The 26,018-nt window shown below is 42.7% G+C and overlaps 1 protein-coding gene and 1 long non-coding RNA gene across 3 annotated transcripts in view; one reads left to right on the top strand and one right to left on the bottom strand.

Moving 5' to 3' along the window:
* Positions 1-3,310: 3,310 nt before the first annotated feature.
* RBPMS (RNA binding protein, mRNA processing factor) overlaps positions 3,311-26,018 on the bottom strand; it is a 188,116-nt gene continuing 165,408 nt past the window's right edge. For both annotated transcript variants that reach the window (XM_073637057.1, XM_073637058.1), the window contains 3 exons: positions 24,002-24,071; positions 11,471-11,577; positions 3,311-4,690 (listed from right to left, as the gene is read on the bottom strand). In XM_073637057.1, coding sequence (XP_073493158.1) covers positions 24,009-24,071 — 63 coding nt within the window. In that variant the 3' untranslated portion in view covers positions 3,311-4,690; positions 11,471-11,577; positions 24,002-24,008. The remainder of the gene's footprint in view (positions 4,691-11,470; positions 11,578-24,001; positions 24,072-26,018) is intronic.
* The window catches only part of LOC141151479 (uncharacterized), an 83,052-nt gene continuing 70,250 nt past the window's right edge, over positions 13,217-26,018 (top strand). Inside the window, exon 1 of the long non-coding RNA XR_012247131.1 lies at positions 13,217-13,288. This is a non-coding gene — a long non-coding RNA (uncharacterized lncRNA). The remainder of the gene's footprint in view (positions 13,289-26,018) is intronic.

The raw sequence follows: 26,018 nt of genomic DNA, 5'->3' as shown, positions 1-26,018 counted from the left end.
AAAATAATGCAGTTTCTGGAATAAAAAAAGCTCTCTTTATTTTTATTTAATTTCTTTTTCTTTTTTTTCATTCTGAATAACCACTTTAAGGGCTTTTACTTGTCAGGACTTAAATATGAATGACCTATCTATGCGATAGTTCATCACTATAAGATCATTGGGTGGGCTGACCCTGGTAACCCCCGCCTATCAGCTGACAACAGCTCTGGCAGCAACCGTCAGCCAAGCGATGTATGGGGTGGGACACAACAGCTGATTAGTGGGGGTGCTGGGTGTCGGACCCCAACCGATCTCAAATTGAAAATCTAGCAAACAAAAAGGTCATCAACAATATTCAGTCCTTGACCAGAAAGTTCAGTAGAAGCTCTCTACCATGACATACAGTGAATGTGTGAGAACTAATTCCTTTCCCATACCCAGAGGCATAACTATAGTAGGTGCAGGGGTAGCAATCATAAACGGGCCCTGGAACCTAGACGAGCGCAAAAGCTCTCTTTGGCCCATGTGAGAAGAACAATATTATAAACTTGTGTTCGTTGGGGGCCCTGTTGGAAGTTTTTGGGTCTCAATGCAAATTCTCCAAGTTATGCCACTGCCCATGACTTCACAGAAATGTGTCATTGTGATTATGTTCCATTTATCTAACTGGCTATCTCTTAAGGTATATATGACAAAAATAGACCCTTGACCATAATCAACACACTGGCCTATAAACCCCATGTAGGTCAAAGGCCTGAAGCAGCAATGGAGATCCTCCATTGCTGCTTGCAGTTGTTACATGGAATGAAGCAATCAGGAAGCGGTTTGGCGACTGTCATGACTTGAAGCATGAAGTCTGGGATCCAGCTGTTGACCCCCAATAGAATGTAAAGATCCTGTACCCACAATCCCCATTTGTATAACCCTGAATATCATCTAGTTTACCACTGGCAAGGCTTGCTTGCTCAGATGTGATAAGAACATTAGTGGGGACATTACTAGTAAAAAATGGGCACCACTACAAAATTTAGATGCCCCCATACATAAAGTCAATCGTTGACGGTTTATAAGTATAGTTTGCAGTTAAGAAAAATAATGCAGTAGACATTGTATAGGTCCAGGCCATCCTTCCTCTTTACCTTGCACCCGGCTAAATTTTAGCAGCGGAGGGAATGGAGACGCAGAAGCGCCAAGGTTCCCCACTGTGGGCCCTAAAGCTGCCGCTTAGTATAGCTACATTAAGAGAATAATTGGCCAAAACCTTTAGAGATCCAACAATATAACTGGAGGAAACAGAAGGTCAACAGTGAACCACATTTTTCAATCTCCTCATACTGCAGTCTCATGGACCATCTCCTGGCCACTTGAGAGGCGGAAGATCATGTAACTTCTTATAAACACATATCCTTAATGTGCTTGTTTTGGTCCACCACAGTGGCTATCAACTAAAAGAAATAGCTAACAAAATAAATTGTGCAGTTCTAGAGTTTCCTTTACTGTGTGTCAATACACAACGGTATTAATTCTCATGCCATGGCTAAGAAAATGTGCTGAGATCCCCCATTGAGAAATGGGGTATTGCTGGCACACTGCAGACTTGGTACTATTTATGATATTTGCACAATTCCACACTCTTGTCTGCTAAAAATGCAATTCCTCAGGACAGGGAAGTTGTGCAAAGGTTCTCATGAACTGGTGTGGAAGGGGATGCGACTCATTTTGAAGCCGCAAGGTCTGTCCTTCTAGTATACAGTTATATGAAAAAGTTTGGGCACCCCTATTAATCTTAAGCTTAATGTTTTATAAAAATTGGTGTTTTTGCAACAGCTATTTCAGTTTGATATATGTAATAACTGTTGGACACAGTAATGTTTCTGCCTTGAAATGAGGTTTATTGTACTAACAGAAAATGTGCAATCTGCATTCAAACTAAATTTGACAGGTGCATAAGTATGGGCACCTCACCAGAAAAGTGACATTAATATTTAGTAGATCCTCCTTTTGCAAAAATAACAGCCTCTAGTCGCTTCCTTTAGCCTTTAATGATTTCCTGGATCCGGGATGAAGGTATTTTTGACCATTCCTCTTTACAAAACAATTTCAGTTCAGTTAAGTTTGATGGTCGCCGAGCATGGACAGCCCTCTTCAAATGATCCCACAGATGTTCAATGATATTCAGGTCTGGGGACTGGGATGGCCATTCCAGAACATTGTAATTGTTCCTCTGCATGAATGCCTGAGTAGATTTGGAGCGGTGTTTTGGATCATTGTCTTGCTGAAAGATCCATCCCCTGCGTAACTTCAACTTTATCACTGATTTGTGAACATTATTGTCAAGAATCTGCTGATACTGAGTGGAATCCATGCGTCCTTCAACTTTAACAAGATTCCCGGTGCCGGCATTGGCCACACAGCCCCAAAGCATGATGGAACCTCCACCAAATTTTACTGTGGGTAGCAAGTGCTTTTCTTGGAATGCTGTGTTTTTTGCCGCCATGCATAACGCCTTTTTGTATGACCAAACAACTCAATCTTGGTTTCATCGGTCCACAGGACCTTCTTCAAAAAAGAAATTGGCTTCTCCAAATGTGCTTTTGCATACCTCAGCCGACTCTGTTTGTGGTGTGCTTGCAGAAACGGCTTCTTTCGCATCACTCTCCCATACAGCTTCTCCTTGTGCAAAGTGCGTTGTATAGTTGACCAATGCACAGTGACACCATCTGCAGCAAGTTGATGCTGCAGCTCTCTGGAGGTGGTCTGAGGATTGTCCTTGACTGATCTCACCATTCTTCTTCTCTGCCTTTCTGATGTTTTTCTTGGCCTGCCACTTCTGGCCTTAACAAGAACTGTCCCTGTGTTCTTCCATTTCCTTACTATGTTCCTCACAGTGGAAATGGACAGGTTAAATCTCTGAGACAGATTTTTGTATCCTTCCCCTGAACAACTATGTTGAATAATCTTTGTTTTCAGATAATTTGACTGTTGTTTTGAGGAGCCCATGATGCCACTCTTCAGAGGAGATTTAAACAGGAGAACAACTTGCAAGTGGCCACTTTAAGTAGCTTTTCTCATGATTGCATACACCTGGCTATGAAGTTCAAAGCTCAATGAGGTTACAAAACCAGAAAGAGTGCTTTAGTAAGTCAGTAAAAAGTAGGTAGGAGCATTTAAAACAAGAAAATGATAAGGGTGCCCATACTTATGCACCTGTCAAATTTTGTTTGAATGCAGATTGCACATTTTCTGTTAGTACAATAAACCTCATTTCAAGGCAGAAACATTACTGTGTCCAACAGTTATTACATATATCAAACTGAAATAGCTGTTGCAAAAACACCAATTTTAAGAAAACATTAAGCTTAAGATTAATAGGGGTGCCCAAACTTTTTCATATAACTGTATATAATCGATAGCCAGAAAACTATGCTGCATTTGTTAATGAGAACAAATTAGTAACAATGGAGATCAGTAATGGATGTTAGATGTAAATGGAGTCTATTAGCACGTTTTTAATATGTAACCTGAGAGCAGCATGATGCAGTGGCTGAGAGCCTGATTCCAGAGATGTGTCACTTACTGGGATGTTTTCTGTAAGTTCAATACAATCAGTGTTTTATCAGCAGGAGATTATCACTAGTGGACAACTGACCTCATGCCTCCTAGTCCAACCATGCCCCCTGCTCTGATTATAGTGTACACAGAAAGCTGACAATCAGTGGTGTGGGTGGGGTTATACAGGGCTCAGCATTCAGAGGACTGCTAGATCTGATTATTTTAACACAACTGCTGCACCCAGTAAACTAAGTGATACATCACTGGAATCAGGATCTCTGTCCCTACCTCATAGTGCTGTCAGATTACAGGTAAAGGAGCACTACACATATAATATGAATCTGATCAAAGTGCAGTTTATAAGAAAAATCTATGATATACAGTGAGTGATGTATATGTTAAATGGACCTGGGGATAAAGTAGTCATTATGGAGGCAGGAATGTCCCAGCCGACTGTAGGGTGCCGCACCAGGACTGACTGACCAGTAAAGGAAATCAATTAACCGCACTTTCCACAGGTTTCCAACACAACATATTTCACAAATAATAGACTGACAGAGAAATGTTTCTTATTAAATAAACCACTTTATAATATTAAGTACAACTAGGAATTGCTTTTCTGCCCTGATTGACTCCCTCTACTGTTATATCCGTACAAATAATACTGGGGTCAAGCCGATCTAGTGCATAAAATATGTACAGCTCACACAAACAAACAATCTCCATATTGTAAAAATACAGTTCTTTAGTTTTCTGTTTTCTTTTCTTTAAACAAGATATTTTAATATTCAGAAACATGCAGCTTAAATTTAAAAAAAAAAAAAAAAAAATAGGAAATTTTCTTTAATTACAAGTATTGAAAAGTATTATCATTAATTAACCTAGAGTCTCTGAACACAGCAGATTTCTTGGGACGGAGACTGCTAGTTACATTATCCCGGATGGTTCTCTTAGGGTTGAAAGCGTGAACTAGACCGCAATGAATGGCAAGCCAAACTTTCATATAAGGCACTTGCAGTTCTTTACAGTGTACAAGGGGCAGGGGATATTCACTTGCATTTAGTGTCAGCTTGACAAAGGCAGATGTGTGATGGAGGCTTGGTTGGATCTTGAAGGAATCATGATGTAATATCGATGGGTGGTCTTCGGTTGTTGTAGCCTGTATTTGAGAAAAATGAGAGCAATGTTAGCAAACGATGGTACAGTTCAGTATGTGTAAATGGAAAAGGATATCCAAAAATGTATTATATATGCACTTATCAGCCATAACATCAAAACCACTAAGACATGAAGAGATAAGAACATTTACGCTTTCACTACTGCCATGTAGTGTTTTTACACCGAAGTGCCGCCATAAAAAGCCGATGTATCAAAAGTAGATTGCAGCATTATATGGTATACAGTCACAATGCCGGAAACAAACTTGGCCTTTAAAAGGGGGTTTGTTACTTGGGGGGGTGAATAACAGTCTTGTCTCGTGATGCCACCTGTGGTTCCCGGTAATGGGTACCGGCGCTGGTGAAGACCTCTGGAGCAGATGTTAGGGCAGCTGGGTTGGTGCGGCTCTCCACAGGCAGAGCACAGCTCCAGGGCAGTGTAGGTGCAGATGGTGATGCTCGGCGTTGTAGTGCAGGAGCGATAGCGTGGTAGAAATAACTGACAGAAACAGTGGAGTGCAGTCATCCGAGTTTACTCACAGTTTTTTAGGTTCCTCAGGTGCACTGTACAGATGTCAGCCTCCCACGTCGGCTTGCATTTACCAGGCAGGGGTTCAGCACTCCCTCAAGTATCTCAAGAGCACTTAACAGGACCCCCTTTCTGTATGTTCCTTTCTTAGCAACTTCCCACGCTGGGTCTCTCCCTCCTGCACTGTGCCCCGCCACACAAAGTCCCGATCGGGTACCTTGAGATCCCTCTGGGCAACTTGAAGTTCCCGGACCTGACTTGGTGCCCTTTTCGGCGGCTTAGGTGCGGATGTGGCAACTGCACCTTGAAAGTGCAGAAGCCTCTGGTTTTCTAGCTGAGACCTGAAGTAACACATCTAGTCCAGGGACCGGTACCCTTCTTGCGGCCTGATCCCTCTGACGCCTGGCAGATTCGGGCATACGGGTGCCGTCTTGCACTCACCGTACCCCCTGGGATCCCTTCAGCTCCTGGAGCCTTCCTCCCTAACTCCCACTCCTCTCTCGGTCCTGGGCATGACAGGCCGAGCCTGCCTCCCGAGCAGAGCTCCTGCAGAGTCCCTGCTCCTCTCACTTCTCTTCCTCTCTTACTGACTGACTGACTTTTCTAAGATGGCTCCCTATATATATGTATCTTCTACAAGTGCTGCCCTGGTCTGCGTCCTCCACCCACACTCACTACTTGGTTCCCCCTCACTTTTGGTTCCCCCCACTCCAGCCAGGGACGGGGCAGCAAGAGAAGTGCATAATGCCCTTCCAGCCGGCCTGGAGTAGTGTAGTGTTGAGTGCAGGTGTTAGGGTCCCGGACAGTACTCCATCCTTACCTGAGAGAAGGAGATGCCACACCTCTGGATGAGGTGCAGTACCTCTGTGGCGACTGAACCCTCAGGGGTGCCACAATATACAATCAAAGCATCAAGGTCAGGGGTCTCAAACTCGGCTGGGTATGTGGGCCGCACATAGAAAAATTTGACGGGCAAAATTCTTTGCAGGATGAGATGACATTTTTAGTGACCGCATTTATTTTTCCATAAAAAAAAAAGATAATTTTTGGCATTTTTTTTAAAATCATATACATTCTGGTACGATTTTATAGCTGGTCACCTTCGTATAGCAATTCTTGTAGTAATGTCCTCATCCTGGTCACCTTCATGTAACAATGTCCCCATCCTGGTCACCTTCTTATAGTAATGTTCCCATTCTGGTCACCTTTATATAGCAATGTCTCTATCCTGGTCACCTTGTTGTAGAAATGTTCCCATACTGATTACCTTGTTGTAGCAATGTCCCCATCCTTGTCACCTTCATGTAGCAATGTCCCTAATCTGGTTACCTTCTTGCAGCAATGTCCCCATCCTGGTTACCTTCTTGTAGTAATGTGCCCATCCTGGTTACCTTCTTGAAGTAATGTCCCCATCCTGGTTACCATCTTGTAGCAATGTCCCCATCCTGGTTACCTTCTTGTAGCAATGTCCCCATCCTGGTTACCTTCTTGTAGCAATGTCCCTATCCTGGTTATCTTCTTGTAGACAATGTCCCCATCCTGGTTACCTTCTTGTAGCAATGTCCCCATCCTGGTTACCTTCTTGTAACAATGTCCTCATCCTGGTTACCTTCTTGTAGTAATGTGCCCATCCTGGTTACCTTCTTGTAGTAATGTCCCCATCCTGGTTACCTTCTTGTAGCAATGTCCCCATCCTGGTTACCTTCTTGTAGCAATGTCCCCATCCTGGTTACCTTCTTGTAGACAATGTCCCTATCCTGGTTACCTTCTTGTAGCAATGTCCCCATCCTGGTTTCCTTCTTGTAGTAGTGTCCCTATCCTGATTACCTTCTTGTAGCAATGTCCCCATACTGGTTACCTTCTTGTAGTAATGTCCTCATCTTGGGTCACCTTCATGTAGCAATGTCCCCATCCTGGTCACCTTTTTGTAGCAATATTCCCATCCTGGTCACCTTTTTGTAGCAATGTCTCCATCCTAGTCACCTTGTTGTAGCAAATGTCCCCAATGCTCTTCACATACACATAGCAAAAAAAAAAATATTTTTTTTTTGCTAGGTGGCAGTGACGTCATACGCTGCCCACGCTGGCATGCCGACATCAGCTACCGGCCTCTGATTAACTGGTGGCTGGTATTGGTATTGCGGTGTAGAGAGATGGTCTCTGCGCCGCAATACATTTCAATTGAATGTGCGTCCAATGATGCGCATTCAGCTGAAAGGAGGAGCTGGCATCGGAGGCACTTGGACTGGGCCACGATCGGCACGGTGAGCTCCAGTATCTGCGGGCAGCATGATGCAGCCTCATGGGTCGAATGCAGCCCGCGTGTTTGAGACCTTGTTTGATAGAAGTGTGTGTGTGTGTGTGTGTGTGTGTGTGTGTGTGTATTTGGGTGGGGGTCGGGAGTGGGAGCTAAAAAAAAAGAAGACACTCTAATCAGATGAGACAAACAGGCAATCCCCGCATGTGTTCAGGCTGTCTTACAGCTGTAAATCATGCAGACGCAGGAACTCAAACATATTATACGAGCACGCCGAAGATACTCAGTAAGCACCCGAGCATGCTCAGTGAAAGGGTTAAACAAGCACGCTTGCTCATCACTAGGTATGACATATCTTGGGTTGGACCAATGTAGAAACTGGCATACTAAAAAATACAGTTCAAGGATCTTGGCATCCTTAGAACTGTATTTAGACCCTTTGGCATCATAGCCTAAATTGAGAAGTATCATCATAACCCCTTATAAAAGGCATATTTTTGAAACAGACCTTGACTAAGGCTTTTTGGGCAGTATTCTAGCAGAGCCCCAATATGTTAGAATATGGGTTTAATGAAGCATCCTATAGGTAAAGTAATGGATAATTCATCTTCTGGTTGGGGTTCCAGAAGTTAGGAAGAGCTTCAGTTTAAGGTAAACTTCCTTTCTTTGCCCTTTGTCATTTTTAGTGAATGCTATCACCTCCCCGAATGTTCTTTACTGATGACACTATGTGTAACCCAGAAACATAAAGTTGCTGAAATAATGAACTGAACCTTTAAACTGGGATCTGTTCTAACCTGTAGTTCTGTCAGAAGTCTCTTTGGCACCCAATATCTTTGACTAAATCGAGTGATTCATTGAGTAAACAGCGTAAAATGCGAGAAACTCAGAGTAACTCTGTAATTTGTGAGTATGAGGTAAATTCTCTGAGCCCTTAAGAGCATCTTGCTTCACTTTGTCAGGCTTTTTAAATCATATTCTGTTTTATAACAAAATATAAATCTGTCAACCTTTTCTGGCACTGACATTACTGATAAATGCTCTGTTGATTAACCCCTTCCAAACAGGTTGCACAGTGCTGACGTCTTAACAATAACTTAAGAGTGGAAAAGGAACAGAGTGTACCATACTTGTATGAGCTGCTATCCTCTGTCATTCATAGAATATGTTACATCTGGGGCATACGTTTGAGGCATACTCGAAAAGGTTGTCAAAACGTTTATTTTTATCAACTAACAAAAGTGAATGAATAAAAGAGAAATCTAAATCAAATCAATATTTGGTCTGACCATTGTCTTAAAAAAAAAAACAAATATCAAAGCATCAATTCTTCTAGATAAACTTTTTTTCTGCCACCATTTTTGAAGGAACTCAGCAGGGAGGTTGTTCCAAACATCTTGGAGAACGAACCACAGATCTTCTGTAGATGTAGACTTGAGTAAATCCTTCTCTCTCTTCATATCATCGCATAGTAAGCACAATGAGTCTTTCATCTGCTGTACTAAGTGTCATTGGCTGACCTCGGCATCAACGTTGCCCATTTATTGTTGTTCTCTAATGCTGAGAAATACAGGCAGATACTTATCCATCATGGAGTACAATCAGGGAGGCGTTTGATTGGCTCCAAATTTATTCTGCAGCAGGACAACGACCCCAAACATACAGCCAATGTCATTACGAATTATCTTCAGAGTAAAGAAGTACAAGGAGTCCTGAAAGTGATGATATGCCCCTCACAGAGTCCTGATCTCCAAAACATCAAGTCTGTATTGTATTACATGAAGAGACAGAAAAATGTACGAAAGCCTAAATTGACAGAAGATCTGTGGTTAGTTTTCCAAGATGTTTGGAACAATCTTCCTGTAGAGTTCATTCCAAAACTTCATTAGATTTCTCTGTTGTTCATTCACTTTGCATTGTATTAATTGATAACAATAAACTATTATTGGCACAGATATTATATTGTGTTTGTGTTCTAGACAAGAACTACACTGTGTCAGAAGCTAATTGGCACAATGATGTCTCAATTAAGGAGATGAGATTGGAAGTATGGGATTCACAAGCGCTGTGCCCAATAAAGACACACAAGCCTCATTACTGACAAATCGTCTCAAACTATCCACAACTGGAGAAGAATTCTGGTCTGGTGCCCTAGGAGTGGGCACACTGTTAAGATTACTCCAAGAGCACAACTGGCAATTGTGAAAAAGTGGTGAAGAAAGAGAGGGAGAGCATGATGGATGTAGCATCATGGTTTGGTATTACTTTGTTGACAATGGGGTCTTGATGTCTTGCACTTTTTGAGGGAACAGTGCATTTAAAGATGTATCAAAAGCATCTTAAAGACTTATGTCTGGAGACAATGACCTCAAGTTGATGCAACACAAGACACACCAAAACAATGACCCATAGAACATAAGTAAAAACATTAAAGAATGGTTGAAAAAGACAATTTAAGCTCTGGAATGACCAAGTCGGAGTCCTGACCTTAAAGAGCTATTTTCAAGTTTGAAATTTATCCCCTAACCCTGGATGGTCCAACCACTGGGATCCTGGCCTTTCCCAAAACCAGGGCTCTGAAGAGCCACGTGTAAATGGAGCAGTGGTCAATCATGCACACTGCTGCTCCATTCATTCTTATGAGAGTGACAAAGACCAGCCAAGCGCAGTTCTCAGCTATCTTTGGTAGTCCTATTAATAATGAATGACGGCCGGACCCCCACTGATTGGGAAGTTATCCTCTATCCAAAGAATAGGGGATTACTTTCAAACTTGAGAATACCTTTTTAACCCTATCAAGAAGATGCTGCATAACTTGAAGAGGGCGGTGTGGACAAGGCATTCCAGATATATTAGTGTCCTGAAACATATTTGCAGGGAGGAATGGTTCTAAATTCCTCCTAACATCATGCAAATCCCATTTGCAGCTAAGGCTGATTGCTGCTACGGGGGATCTAAAGGTTAGAAAATTCCAGGGTTTACTGACATTTTCTCCCACTACAGAGGATGTTTGCGCAATGTGTTTCATAAAAGAAATATACAATATAACTGTCTGTGTTTTATTAATGCAATTAAACTGCTCTAATAATAATTATGAAGGAGAGAACAATCAGACCATATTTTGTTAGTAATCAATGCAGAAATTTCGATAATATCAAATGGATTACTTACTTTTCTATATTACACTAGTATTTCTAGATTATAGCTATACAGTATTACTAGCATGTGTATGAGTTAAGGGGAATCTGTCACCAGGTTTTTGCTACTTAATCTGAGAGAAGCATAATGTAAGGACAGAGACCTTGATTCCACTTGTCACTTATTAGGCTGTGTTCTGTAGTTCTGTGTTTTATCAGCGGGAGATTATCACTACAGGACTAGGTCTCACGTGCAGAGCAGTCCAGCTAATCTATGTAACCCCGCCCCGTCCCACTGATTGGTAGCTTGTTGACAATGCACAGTGTACACAGGAAGCTGCCAGTCAGTGGTGTGGGCGGGGTTATACACAGCTCAGTATTCTGAGCACTGCTACAGCTATAGAAGGGAAAACAGGGATTCTAGCAAAACTACAGCAAGCAGCCCAGTAAGTGACAAATCCCTGGAATCAGGCTCTCTGCCACTACATTATGCTGCTCTCGGATTACACAACAAAAGCCTGCTAGCAGATTCCCTTTTTTTATGAATAGTAACAAGTCTTTCTCTGCAGTGAACCTTCTCACAGTTGGCATATTTAGGAAAACGTTAATGCCTACAAAATTCCATAAGGTATATGAGGGAAGTGCTAGTGAGTGAGTTACTTTTTACCTGTCATATAGTCAATATATAGGCACACCATGCTCTCGGTACCACAATGCCGTTCTTCAGTATATTGTTGTGTGAGTCAGAATTCAAAGGTCAAATAACATATATAAATGTATGAAAATGGAGGAAGTATGGAAACCATGACTCATATCCAGCATACATTTCCAGTGGATTCCCAAGGGACCTGTAACTTACCAGCACACTGTTTTGATGGATAGCCTGAGACTCCAGTGGCCAACAATGAATAATAAATACATCAATACCCGCAAGAGAAACTATAGCCGCCATCACACACCTGATACCTGTAAAAAAAGAAGCTTCAATTTAGTCATTTTAATACCTGTGAAACCAATAATCAATTCTACTTCAATAAAATCAAAATTGTGGCCAACACAGAAGATAAATCCTAAATTCCCACATCCTTAGGTTCATCCAGAAGAGTTAATGAAACCTCAGAGAAGACACTCGACAGTCACCGAAATAAAGAAAATGTCACGTCGTCTTCCTCGTCTAATTACTTTTATTAATCATAAGATAGCAGGATATTGGCGAGGAGTCTATTTATTAAATATTCTTCTGTTGTGTGTGTCAATATTTTTATAAGAAAATATGCCGTTCTGTGCCATTGCCAGGCGTACAATGTGTTCTGTTTAGAGTATATAAGTAGGTTCTTAATTAATCTTTCTTAGAAAATATCTGTGAGCAGGAAGAAGAATTCAGATTTTCTCGTTAAATTACATGGACGACTCAAGCTATTTAAAAGGGAGTTTATCAGCACAAAATGACTGTTCAAACCAAGCACAGGCTCACATTGCGCCATTGCCGAGCAGTTCAGTGGACCACGTTACCTAATTGTTTTCCATTTATCTCTGCCCATCTCTTCTTTGATTGACAGCTCTGGCTTTATACAGACAGAGAAGGATGGAGATAGTTGAAAAACAAGTAGGTGGGAAGGTGCACCAAACTGCTTGGTTTGAACAGTCATTTTGTGCTAACAGACTCCCTGCACTTAGCATAATACATTAAGGTAATTTATTAAGATCGGTCTCAAAAGACAGTTCAATGGAGTAAAATGCACCATCATTAAGAGGTTAATACATCTCCTTGCCCATGCCCAGATGGTGCGCAAGACCCGTAGGAAGTATTGGGGTCTCAATCTCCATCCAGTCTATGGATAAGGAGATGGCTCCATGGACCTGCTCGTTATTTTGTTATGATGCTGCAGTTTAGGTGATGCAATGCCAGAGTGAGGAGTCCTATTGAGTAACACATTGTCATCATTTATTTATTTATTTTACTCACTTATATAGCGCCATTAATTCTGCAGCGCTTTACAGACATTATCATCGCTGTCCCCATTGGGGCTCACAATCTAGATTCCCCACCAGTATGTCTTTGGAGTGTGGGAGGAAACTAGAGAACCTGGAAGAAACCCACACAAACACGGGGAGAATATACAAATCATCATGATCATTATTATATTTTTTATGAATGTAGTTAATTAATTCTCTTCTGTTGGTTTTGCTGGAAAACGTTTTGAAAACGAATACTGAATACTTGGTTTTAACATTATATAAATATATTTTTTTATTTTACGCTGGCAGCTTTTCTTGAATCCAATAGTGTGAAGTTGATACAATATATTAAAGTTGTCCGAATCTGCTGATTTTGGCGGGACAGACTGACCAGCTGATGTGTCTGGGTGCAGATCATGTCAGGTGGCGGGGGAGACAAGGATAGCCAGTTTAATTTATAACCCCAATCCTTTTGTTCTCCAGGTAGACAAGCCACCGCCATTAAAAACACAGGAATGCTTGGGTGACTGTTCATAGGAATGGTGGAACGGGCAGACAGCTGTTGGCTAAACAAGATCTGGCCAATAGGAATCTCATGTGTTCGGTCACCAAATCTTGTACGCCTTAATACTAACAGCAGAATACTACTTGAGATCCAACACTGATGAGAACATGTCACAATTATCATGTTAACAGGTCGGCATTAACTTGTCATCAGGTAAGCAGGATTTTATGTTCTCTTTTTGTCTTTTATTTTAGACCTTACATGCCATGACTTGTACTTCCATGATCTGTAAATCAGGTCATACAGTGTGAAAAAAATGTTTTTTTCATAATGTAATTCAACTGCTGAGATTAGGATAGTTTATTATAACAGTGCTCCTCTTCATATTACCGGCTTACAGTAAATGATACCTGGTACCTGGACCGCTGACACTACTGACAATGTCCCATAGGGAACAAAGCAGAGGTTTTGTCGACTATGATTTCAATTGAACCCGTACCCCGCTCTGTGTGCACCCTCAGGCAAGATCGCGGCACTCCTGTTGCCAGAGCTGTGCACCTCAGCAAGGTGGGGGCTTTGAATGATCAATGGGGAGTCTCATCACAGGGCCGCCCACCTATCTGCTTGTGATTAAAAGGGCACTTAAATATATAAAAAGTGATAAAGGTTTAGTTACTCTTTAAAGGGGTATTTCGATTGTGAGATGCAGAAGTAGTGCTGTTGCTTCAAAAGCATCCAGCAACTATTACAAATAACACAAGCACAGGAGACAGGAAGTGTTGTGCTTCAGAAACATCCAGCAACTAGAGGGGTTAACACAGTCACAGGAGACAGAGAGAGTTTTAGCAGAGTCCCAGGGGGATTGTGGGGAACTTGTTATTGTAGTCTGGCTGAAGCCTAAGAGAGAGGTGGTGTGTTATCTGGATCTGACAGAAGGCAACTGAACAGGATTCAGATCAGGAGAGAAACTAAACACAGGTCAGATAAACTCCCTCAACTAACAGTGCAGAGTATTATCGGGCAGGAAGATAAGGACTGGAAGGAATTGTGTCACAGGGATCATCTCCCTCATCAAACCCTCCCCCCTCCTTCTCCATGCAGGATAAAGAATGCTGTGTACTATTGTGTCCTTGTGAAGGAAAAGCCTGTGTTTGTGTATGCATAGAAGTGTGCTGCAAAGAGATCTAACCTGTGCTGATGCTGAACTGTGCTACTGAAGAGACTGCCATTACTGTACCTGCTTTAATAGACTGTACTGTGGTGAAGCCTGTTTCTTCAAAGAGTTAAATGGTACTGGTCGTACTTGAATAAACTCCACTGTTAAACTGTGGAAAAAGACTCTTGTCAGATGTGTCTGGTCAGCAACTGAATCTATCATGTGCCTGAGAGAAGCTGCAGCCTATGGTCGCCCTGAGTAATGGTTCCCCCAGGATTTCAAAGAATTCATGAAACCCGTCTCGCCCCTATCTGAACTTAGGCGGCGTGTGTGTGTAACACCATCTCTAAAATTCCATCCCAATATGTAGTAAGTGTAATAATAATAGTAGCAAATACCTCCAATTAACAATGTAGTATAGTTCTTCTGATTCGCTATGTTGCTTACCCAATGTACAGGGCATTGCAGTAGTTTAAGTATCCATAGTGATGACCACTAACAGCTAACTAAACTGTCACTATATGAGTGGTCGTAACCATGGATATCTAAGCTACTACAATGCCCTGCACATGGGGTAAGTGACATAGCGAATCAGAAGAACTATACTACATTTCTAATTGGAGATATTTGCTAATATTATTATTATTACACCTCCTACATATTGAATGGGATAAGATATTGAGATGGGAATACTTGTCCAGTGCTTTATATTGATGGCTTATTCTTAGGATGCGCAACACTGAAATCGCAGTGTTGCGTTGCAACATTGAATCTAATGCTTTCTTATGGTGCTGCGTTGCAACTAACTGCGACACAGAGTAGCATAGGTTTCCAAATGTGTTGGCTTTTCAGTCGCTGGTCGCAAGTAACTTACTTGCCATAGACTTCAATGCAAATCTCATGCAACCACGATCTACATGCGACTTATCTGCAATTTGGCCATTTTTTTTCACAGCAAAATCATAGCTTTAAAATATTTGCGCAACAGCAAGTCTAAGACAATTTGCACAGATGTTTCTGGTTGCGCAACGTGTCTGAGAATTGCTGTTGCGTGATAGACGTTGGCGTGTAGACTCAAGTTGTCCATATATTTCCCTTCCATACAAAAAAAGTCAACATTTTTATGACCTCAGTAGATGGACTACCTTCCATTGTTACTTCCTGTTGTTCCTTTAGTAAAATCACAGTGATTTGCTCATGTGGTTTGCATGTTCTACAATGTAAGATACAAAGATGGAAGGAAGAGCCCTTGTAACATGGTAATGTAAGAAAGAGATCCTAAAACTAATGTAACTGACCTAAGAGTGGAAGGTATGTGACCCCCACTCATTTCATACCAGTGACATCATATGAATGTATCACTTCGGTGCTGCTTATCCTCTTCTGGAATGTATTAAGGGATTATGTCAAATCGAAAAGTTAAAAAAAGACAAACATAAAATTAACCATTTCATTGCTCACTATTAATTGGATTAGGCGTAGTCCTTTCTTTGAATATGTTTAAAAACTATATTACATTACAAAGTGATAATCTAATTTGATACAAAGATACAACTTTCACAACAGGAGGTTATAAAGGAGAGTAAAGATTTTGACTGGTCCTCCTATAGTTCCTATAGTCTGCTATAGTTCTGTAGCTTAAAGGGGTATTCCCATCTCTAAGATCCCAATATATAGTAGATGTAGTAATAATATTAGCAAATACCTCCAATTAGAAATGTAATATAGTTCTTCTGATTCGCTATATCGCTTACCCCATGTGCAAGACAGATCAGTACTTTAGGTATCCATGGTGACGACTACTAACAGCTAGCTAAAGTAATGGTCATGATATGAGTGGAGGTAACCATGGATAACTACGGTAAGCTACTGCAATGCCCTGCACATAGAGTAAGCATCATAGCGAATCAGAAGAACTATACTACATTTCTAATTGGAGGTATTTGCTAATATTATTATTACACCTACTACATATTGGGACAGCATCTTGGTGATGGGAATACCCCTTTAATGGTGAAATTCAGTGTAAGTGATCTCCTGATAAGTCAAAGGTAGTGTGAGAAGATTGGTTAAGTCGGTAATCTTGGGCCTTCATGGATTTGAAAAACATCATGGCTCCGTAGTGCTCAAACCCCTTTAGATGATCATTGACAAATAACTCAGCTAAACTCATCAATATCAGTGGGATTGGAATACTAGTGATTGTAGCTCCCCTGATGTTTAATGGAAGGATTGAGCATGTTGGGTTTCAACATGTCCTATCATTTTTTTTTGCTTGGGAAAAAGCCTGCATATTGAGTGTCGGGGTTGTGACGAAGGCCCAGAAGGCAGTGGGATGAGACCATGCAGAGGAAACACAGGTGGTCCGTGAATACCGCATCTACTGCTGAGGTGATCAAAGTGTGCCGAAGGAGGCACAAACGGGGATTAATAAGGCTGATGAACCGAACTATGGTGCAATCCGAGACCTGAGAGGCCCATGAGAGGGAAAACAGAAAGTTGCCATAGGCAGAAGTGCCTCTACAGTTTCCGCAAGTTGGCTGAATAGCCAGGAAAATTGGTCCAGTTGGAGAGACCAGTCGGGTCTTAAGGACTGACTCAAGTTTGAGGCATCCCGCCTCAGTTTGTTTGCAAGAAGGAAATAAAAAGCACTGATGAAAGCTTTTTGGCCATAAGGCCTCTTGTTTTTTTTCTCCCTTAAAGGGATGGAGAGACTGTACGGGACTCCCTTGTTGTTAGCTGCGGATGTCTGACGTTTGTTTTACTCCCTGACTGGATTGGAGGACTTTGCAGCTGCAAGACGGTTGCACACCCTTCACTGAGGACTGTGCCCAATCCCATAAAAGGACTTTGCCCCCAAGACTGTGTGCTTGCCACACAGGCTGGTCTGTACAGTCTGTGCAAAGGTCCTAAGGACTTTTGTTGGGGGGGAGAGGGGAAGAATAACCCGATGAGCTGTGCCAGGTTGGAAGAAAAGAACTGTGGACTGTGCCATGCGAGCCCTTGTTGTGACGGGCTACCCTTAAAGGGACCATGAACTTGAACATTCTGTATCTGGGGTATAGATTAGCATGTGAATGTTTCGCTCCGATATGTTTTCTTCAGGTAACAACTGCTAATTTCCCTGTGGGCTGCAGTACTAATCAATGGCCACACGATGTCACTGTCTTTCTTTTCACTCCTGTATAGAATGTAGGGGAAAGGTGAAATCTGCCCAATAACATGGCAGGGACAGACAGCAGGCACAAAGACAGTGTGAGGGTCAACTAGAAGTATGGCCCATAGTGGGAGGGAGTTCTGTGGGATTCTGGGAAAAGGGAATCCATTTTAGTCAGTCAAGAAGAGGAAGGGAAAGAGGCAAAACAGGTTTTTCCTAGTGTGGAACTACAAGGCTCATGAGGAAGATGATCTAGTTACAGAGGCGGCAGGATGACACAGGCAAGTGGGGAACCTGCAAGAGAAAGGCTTAGAAGTCCAGGAAGTGTACTGTCCAGCGAGAAGGGGACCTTAGGATGAGGTAGCGCCCTACTGTGGGTACTGAAGGTACTGTCCAGCGAGAAAGAGACCTTGGAACAAGGTATCGCCCTGCTGTGAGCACTGAAACAGGGAGAACGTTTCTACGAGCGGACCCTGGGACTGATATACCATATTTTTCGGACTATAAGAGGCATTTTTTCCTCCAAAATTTTGAAGGAAAGTTGGGGGTGCGTCTTATTGTTCGGATATACAGTTGTGGATGGTTGTCCGGCTATGGATGGTGAGGATGGGAGGATGGCAGCAGGTCACAGAGGCAGGAGCCAGCTGCTGCAGATCACACTGAGCCCGCTGCTAAAGAAAATGAATATTCACTGCTCCCCACACCCATAGTCCCTCCCATCTCTATGCACTGAAGCCAGCGGTGGGAGGGACTATGAGCATAGGGAGGAGTGAATATTCATGATCTTTAATAGCGCGCACATTGATAACTGCAGCCGCGGCTCCTGCAGCTGCTCGGCGGTCTAGTGTGCCCTTTACTAAAGAGCATGAATATTTATTGTTCTCCACTCCCATGGGCATGGAGAACAGTGAATATTCATGCTCTTTAGTAGCGGGCACGTGATAGCCGAGCAGCTGCAGGAGCCGCGGCTGCAGCTATCAGTGTGGGCGCTATTAAAGAGCATGAATATTCACTCCTCCCCACACCCATAGTACCGGGCGTGGGGAGGAGTGAATTTTCCGGCAGCTGACCTGAGCGTGTGAGGGCGCATGTCTGTGATGTCATGCGCTACTCACACACTGATGTTAGCTGGTGGCATCAGAACAGGACACAGTGCTGGAGCAGAGGGAAGGTGAGTAGAATCCTTTATTATTTTCATGTGTCCTGCGTGAGGGGGCTATGAATACCAGGATGGTGATGGAGTGGTGCCATGAATACCAGGATGGGGATGGTGGATGCCATATATAGACCAGGATGGGGATGGGGGGTGCCATGAATACCAAGATGGGGATGGGGCGTGCCATATATATACCAGGATGGGGGGTGCCATATATACCAGGATAGGGGGCCATGTATACCAGGATAGGGGGCCATGTATAACGGAATGGAGGGCCATGTATACCAGGATGGGAAGCCATGTATATTAGGATGGGGGGCCATGTATACTAGGATGGGGATGGGGGACCATGTATACCAGAATGGGGATGGGGGACCATGTATGCCAGGATAGGGATGGGGGCCACGTATATAAGGATGGGGATTTATTAGTTCAGAATTGGGGGACATTACCCCTATAACAGTTTCAGCAGCAGACTTGTCCCCATAACAGTGCATCATGACCACATTTTTTGTTTCAATTTTTTTTCTATTTTCCTCCTCTAAAACCTAGGTGCGTCTTATGGTCCCGTGCATCTTATAGTTCGAAAACTATTGTAAGCAGGACACAGGGTATCAGGGAATAGCGACACACGTGGACCCGTATGACCCTACGCCTAAGGAAAATGCAGGCATTTAAGATCTCCCCTTATTCCTGTGCCATACCTGTTGCCAGAAACAAATTGCAGACTGTAACTCAAAGAATGGAGCCGATGTACTGTGTGGGAAAAGATAAAGATTGCATAACCTGTTACTCTCTGTTTACCAGTTTGACTGCGCATAAAAAGAACACAGTTTCTAACAGCTAGTTTGGCTTCTTGACTGAGAGGGTTAAACGGGACGGTTCTGCAGCCAGTGCATTAACGTGGACTGTGGAGATCACAGATCTGGAAGCATCGTCACACATGTGTGTCACCCCAGACCTGGATGCCACAAATATTAAAGGCTGTGTCTGAGAGCAGGAGGGAGGTTCCCTGGTCAGGGACCATTAGCATGCAGCACCTCCTGTCCCAGGCCAGTAGGGGGAGCAGGCTGCCCCTATAAAAGCTTTATTGGGTGAAATGGACACCCGATCACGGATCATACTGTGACCCTCCTCTTTTGTTGGTGATATGGACACCCAGTCACAGACCACACTGTGACCTAAAGAACTCAATATGTGGTGTTGTTTGTTATTTCTTTCCCTGTTGTGTTTATGGTCATGCATTTATACCCTGTATTTGTGTTTCTTGTTTAGTCCCGGAGTACTAAAATTTACTAGGGGGGAATGTGTCACCCCAGGCCTGGATGCCACAAATATTAAAGGCTGTGTCTGAGAGCAGGAGGGAGGTTCCCTGGTTAGGGACCATTAGCATGCAGCACCTCCTGTCCCAGGCCAGTAGGGGGAGCAGGCTGCCCCTATAAAAGCTGGAACTGAGGGCAGGATTAGAGAGACCAGGACCCACTTCTGAAACATCCAGAAGGGTTCCCAGAGGAAAGGGACAGGTCAGCAGCAGCTGAGGAGTCCGGGAGGCAGAGGAGGAACAGCAAGCCAGGGACAGAGGCGACGAGAGCCGGTCCTGGCTGAGAGAGAACTACACAACCGGACACTGGGGTCCGAGGCTGTCAGGGTTGCAAGCCCGGCAGCAGATGACCAACCTGCGAGGGATTTTAGGTCCCTTGGCCTGAGAAGCCTGGAGGCTCCGCCACACAGAGGGACCGGTACAGCACGGAGAAGCAACAGGTACCTAAGGCCCGAGTCGCAAGCCATACAGGCGTAGTACACGGCCAGCTCAGGGACGTGGGCTATCACACCACGAAAAGGGGAATAGTCAGCAAGGGCAGAGAGAGAACGGTAGGCCTACCCACTCACCCTGACCAGTGGGGCTCGCCCGAATGCTCTCAGACACCCAGGCCCATTCCTACCCTGTACTCCTGTTGGGTCATTAGTGCTAACTACAATAAAGACCCTGGACTGTTTGAAGCAGACTCTGAACCCTTATTATTGCGGTCTGCACCATCACCCCCAGCATCCTATTACACTGCCCTGAGGCTACACTCTTCCGGTGGGGAGTTATCCTATCCCTGTGCTGCATACCAACATCAGCCTCAGCGGTCTGCCTTGCAGCGGCGGTCATCCCTGACCGTAATCCACGGGTGGCGTAGTCGGACATTCAAAACTCTACAAATAGACTGCCACAGCATTTGGTCTGACCACCCTGAGCCACGGGATCGGGTTGCCACTACTACCCCCAACATTGCACTGAAGCCCGGTTCCGGGTGCCCCACGGCCCAGGGGGCGAGTCACATGCATCCCCACAATGCACGATTTCCTGTAGCGGGCCAGAGTGATGAAGATGTGCCACTCGACCATGACTACCACCCTGCCCCCCGTTACAAAGTGGCCATAAGAACGGGACTCTGTTGCTTCCTGTTCTACCAGAGAACACTAGAAAGACCTGAGCTGGACTCACAGGTATTAAAGTGGGTTGAGAATACATTTTTTTCATGGTTTTTCCATCCTTTTCTTTTACATTTTTTAAATTTAGACAACTAATTTACATTTTGACTGTCTTATTCAGATGATGTTTCCAAGCACATTACCTGTACGTAAGGATAAGACGTGGAAGCAAGAATAAAGTCTAGAAGGCCATTCAGGTCCTTTCCAGATCGGACATGTAACACAGGATATTTTTGATTAGTTTAACATCACTATGTATTTGTATTATGATGCCTATGTATTAGGTTGCTATTTTGTGTATTATTGAATATGATCTAAAATGTAAATTGCCACAAACCTTGCATAAAAAGCTTAGAAGTGACTCAATGGAACACACACGCATATTACTGAGTTGTAGAAACACGGTTTTGTTCCATAGACAATTTAAATGTCATGGGTGAATGGGGAGAGGATAAGGAATGTAGGAAGAACATGCCTTGCGGATAATAACAGATTGAAATTAAAGTAAATATTTATTGGCCTACCACCGGCAGAGGGGTGTTTTATCTTTGTAGTCAACCACCTGTCAAATATGTTTTGGGTTATACAAGGGTCTCGAATTCCTCAGCCTATACTTTGCCATTAATTAGTAGCTTAGTGCAAAGACAGCTTGGATATGTTACTTGCCTAATGAATTCATTTAATGGCTTTGCAAACAGGCAGGCTCAGACTTTTAACACATCTTTTTGCTATGCTCTGTTATGTGACATGTCTGACAATTCCATCTATTAGGGATGCGAGTTTGAAGAAAATGACCAAATGCTCAGCATGCAGGCTTTTATTGAGATTTCGCAGAAAATAAATTCTATTTATAGATGGATTTGAGGAATGAGAGTCTGGATGATTGTTCATTATTACCACGAATTGTGCACAGAAATCAGACAAGTTGCATCATAACTCCGAAGTATCTCACTTTCACGAGGACATTCTCTACTTTTCACCCAATTTCCTCTCCCTCTCTCTACCGGTAACACACACCCATCCTGCATTTGGCATTATTAGAATGATATTTGCTATTCGGGGCTTATACATTTCTAAATCTAGCTAATGTTTATAAATGGGTGATAGATTAAACAGGAGATTACAGATAGCAAAAACTCAACACTATGCCATGTAATGTCCTCAGCATTGTGTGATCACCAACACAACCAGAAAGGAGCTTTGCATTGCAGTAACTATGTCACATTTAGTAATTCCTCAATTTCTACTAGATAATCACTTTTCGGGCAATAGCTGTTTGCTTAGATGCACGTCTTTCAAATACCTTTCTACATTTCATTTTCTCATCCTGAATATTGTTTTTTTTTCCAGTAATTTATTCCGTTTGTTCATTTAGTAAGGATTATTGTTTTGCAGTATGCTTTTTATACAACCAATACATTCATTATTTACCTTTAATTTACTACCATTGATAACTACTAATACTGTACTACTGCTTTAGTAATTATTTTTCCAGTAATTGTATTCGTTGGGTAGGTGCAAAAGGACAAATGGATAAATTGGTCATCTCACCAGTATGCTTCATGTTTTAATTCTTACACTTGAGGTAGGTTACATTACCCAATTTTTCAGCATTAAATGACTGTCGATCTCTACCAAGAACTAGGTCACTGTGCGCAACCCCGGTTCTGGTCAGAGCTCTCTGGCCGTGGACAGGAGCTGTGTGAATCTCCATAGCTTCTGGGTTTCCAGCGTGGCATTAGAGTCTGATGTAACGTCATATGTGTAGCGCACATGTGATATGTTCCCGCTCGGTTAATCATAAGCCTGGGATCCGGGATGGTAAGGAAATATGTGCAGCTCCTGTCCACAGCCAGAGGGCATTGACATGGACTGCAACTAGGGTTGTGCGAAGCGATCCGCTCATCTCTAATGAAAACCAAAAGATCATGAATGACTGCAAGATCATCATCAACCGGGCGTTCCTACGAATGTTCATTCACAGTAATCTTGCAGTGTAAGTACACTTTAAACTAGGTCACCAACATCAGATTGGTGGGGGTCCGACACCTAGCACCCCAATTAATCAACTGTTATGATCTCCGATGGCCAGAACTAGATGTTGAACAAAGCCTCATTCGATATGTAGCTACCACTGGTGGGTACTGCAGATCTGCTGTTATTATTCTGTTCAATAGGAGCTAATGTGCAGTACGAAGCAGCAGGCGCTACACATTGAACGAAGACATACAGCACAGGTCCATTCAATGTTTTCTGGAGATAATAGGAGCTGATCGATGAGGGTGCTGGGTGTTTGACATTGATTACCTATTCTAAGGATAGGTCATTAATATTATCTGACCCGATAGCCCCTTTAAGCAAGTATACAAATGGGAGTAGCACAGACCTCTGTAAGGTTAATAGAAATGCTTAGTGTACAGAGCCTGTCTTTGCTCTCAACTTTTTGTTGTCTGACGTATGCAGCTATATCAAGCGACATTATGCCCAACCCCGAGCATGCACGAGCCGCTGTCAAATGATATTAAGATGGTGCCAGAGGCTGAATGAAAGTGCTCCAAGTACAAGGCCAAGTGCACTACTTCTACAATGTAAAGGATCTCAGGATCATAATCTGTAATTTCTTCTCTTATACATGTTATTAGAGAAAATAAAGTTACATTAGTCGTGCAGAATGTTTATGTAGAAGATAAGGGGCGAGAAGATTAGGTCATCTGCTTATATATGAATGATGTCACCTCATGTAATAACAGACATCAAACATGAGGCCGATTCTCATGTTAATAAAAAAGATCTACACTTTAACAATTCTGTTAAGTTTTAAAACCAACATTCACTCATAAATTTCCAATGGCAAATATTATTATTATATCTTCAAATGAGACGAACGTTTTAACGATCAAATCCATGTTGGTGTCCCAATAACATAACTAGTTCCTTATATTAGAAGCTTCCGATATATAAAGAAATATAAGTACTTACACATTACTCAGCAGAACTGGCGGGATTTCCAGCCCTGAGAAGTAGCATCTGAAGGAGGGAGCCAACGGACCTGAAAAGAGAAACAGAATGGAGAAATGCATAACTTGGTCCAAAAAAATGAACTTACCATACTGAATTCTTATTAACTAATTTTATTTTAGTTATTGAATTGAAGGTGACACAATGTGGTCCCTTCTTCTGGCACACACATTTCAAACCTCTCACCATGGCTATCTTCCATTGGCCTCCAAATCACCCACTCCCTAATTCAGCTGTGATCCAAAGCAATATCATGTGAAATCTTTTGGTTTAGATATACCACAACTGTTACCATTTCATATAGAAACGTACGAAGATATCACTGTTGGGGAACCGAGAAGACCCCAACTCTTTACTAAAATGAAGGGGTCTGTAGACTCTTTTGAGCTCTGAAGTTCTTCATCTTTTAGCGTCAAGCTCTCCAGATATAGGTACATCAATAAACATGGAGGGCCAGTAATTATTCTGTGCTAAATGAAAAACTGTGCATTGTCTTTTTTGTTTTTTTTCATAAATGATATAATGAGATATCTGACATATATACATAGTTAGTGTCATGTTTTTTTATCTGCCACAACTGAATAAAGTAAATCACATAGTCACAAAAAGAATAAAGAAAATGTTATGTAGACACAATGTATGTACATTGCAAAATATTGTTTTTTATGTGTCAATGACCTCCATACACATTCACATACGATCGCTCCTATTTCTTTGCAGCAACCAGCAATTCTGTTATTTCTGCACATTTTGACTATGAATCTCATTCTTCGGAAAATGCAAGAACCTTTTTAAACCAAATTGGTAGCCACTGGCTCATGCATTTTGTAAACATGACAAAAGCGGCCGTTTTTTGCTCTTAGTTTACTGTTGCAGTTCCTTTGAGTACTGCGTTATTTTTTTTTCTTCTAAAACTGCCATACGGTTCTAGAGTTATGAAATGTTTTATCTGGTGCCACTTTTCATGGGGGTGTTGCTCATAGGGTAATACTGCAGAACAGCCTAAAGACACGGTCCCAGAGAATCCTGCGAGCAAATTAGCAGTAAAAAGTGCCCATCTCTCTGGAAGAAATTTTTTCTTCAATAAATCACACCATTTTTGTTTATGGACTGTGCCTAGTATTGAAGTGAATAGAGCAGAGTTACAGTACCAGCATGGTGGAAAAAGATGCACAGCCCACTGTGTGTATATACACTGCTCAAAAAATAAAGGGAACACTTAAACAACAGAATATAACTCCAAGTAAATCAAACTTCTGTGAAATCAAACTGTCCACTTAGGAAGCAACACTGATTGACAATCAATTTCACATGCTGTTGTGCAAATGGAATAGACAATAGATGGAAATTATTGGCAATTATCAAGACACACTCATTAAAGGAGTGGTTCTGCAGGTGGGGACCACAGACCACATCTCAGTACCAATGCTTTCTGGCTGATGTTTTGGTCACTTTTAAATGTTGATTGTGCTTTCACACTCGTGGTAGCATGAGACGGACTCTACAACCCACAGAAGTCGCTCAGGTAGTGCAGCTCATCCAGGATGGCATATCAATGCGAGCTGTGGCAAGAAGGTTTGCTGTGTCTGTCAGTGTAGTGTCCAGAGGCTGGAGGCGCTACCAGGAGACAGGCAAGTACACCAGGAGATGTGGAGGGGGCCGTAGGAGGGCAACAACCCAGCAGCAGGACCACTACCTCCACCTTTGTGCAAGGAGAAACAGGAGGAGCACTGCCAGAGCCCTGCAAAATGACCTCCAGCAGGCCACAAATGTGCATGTGTCTGCACAAACGGTTAGGAACCGACTCCATGAGGGTGGTATGAGGGCCCTACGTCCACAAATGGGGATTGTGCTCACAACCCAACACCGTGCAGGACGCTTGGCATTTGCCAGAGAACACCAGGATTGGCAAAGTCGCCACTGGCACCCTGTGCTCTTCACAGATGAAAGCAGGTTCACACTGAGCACATGTGACAGA

This window comes from Phyllobates terribilis, unplaced genomic scaffold (assembly GCF_046119375.1).
Source record: "Phyllobates terribilis strain yellow unplaced genomic scaffold, ASM4611937v1 Scaffold_1__5_contigs__length_1240528914, whole genome shotgun sequence".
NCBI lineage: Eukaryota > Metazoa > Chordata > Amphibia > Anura > Dendrobatidae > Phyllobates > Phyllobates terribilis.
Note: the sequence above shows the minus strand (reverse complement) of the source record. Positions and strands in the feature narration are given on the sequence as shown.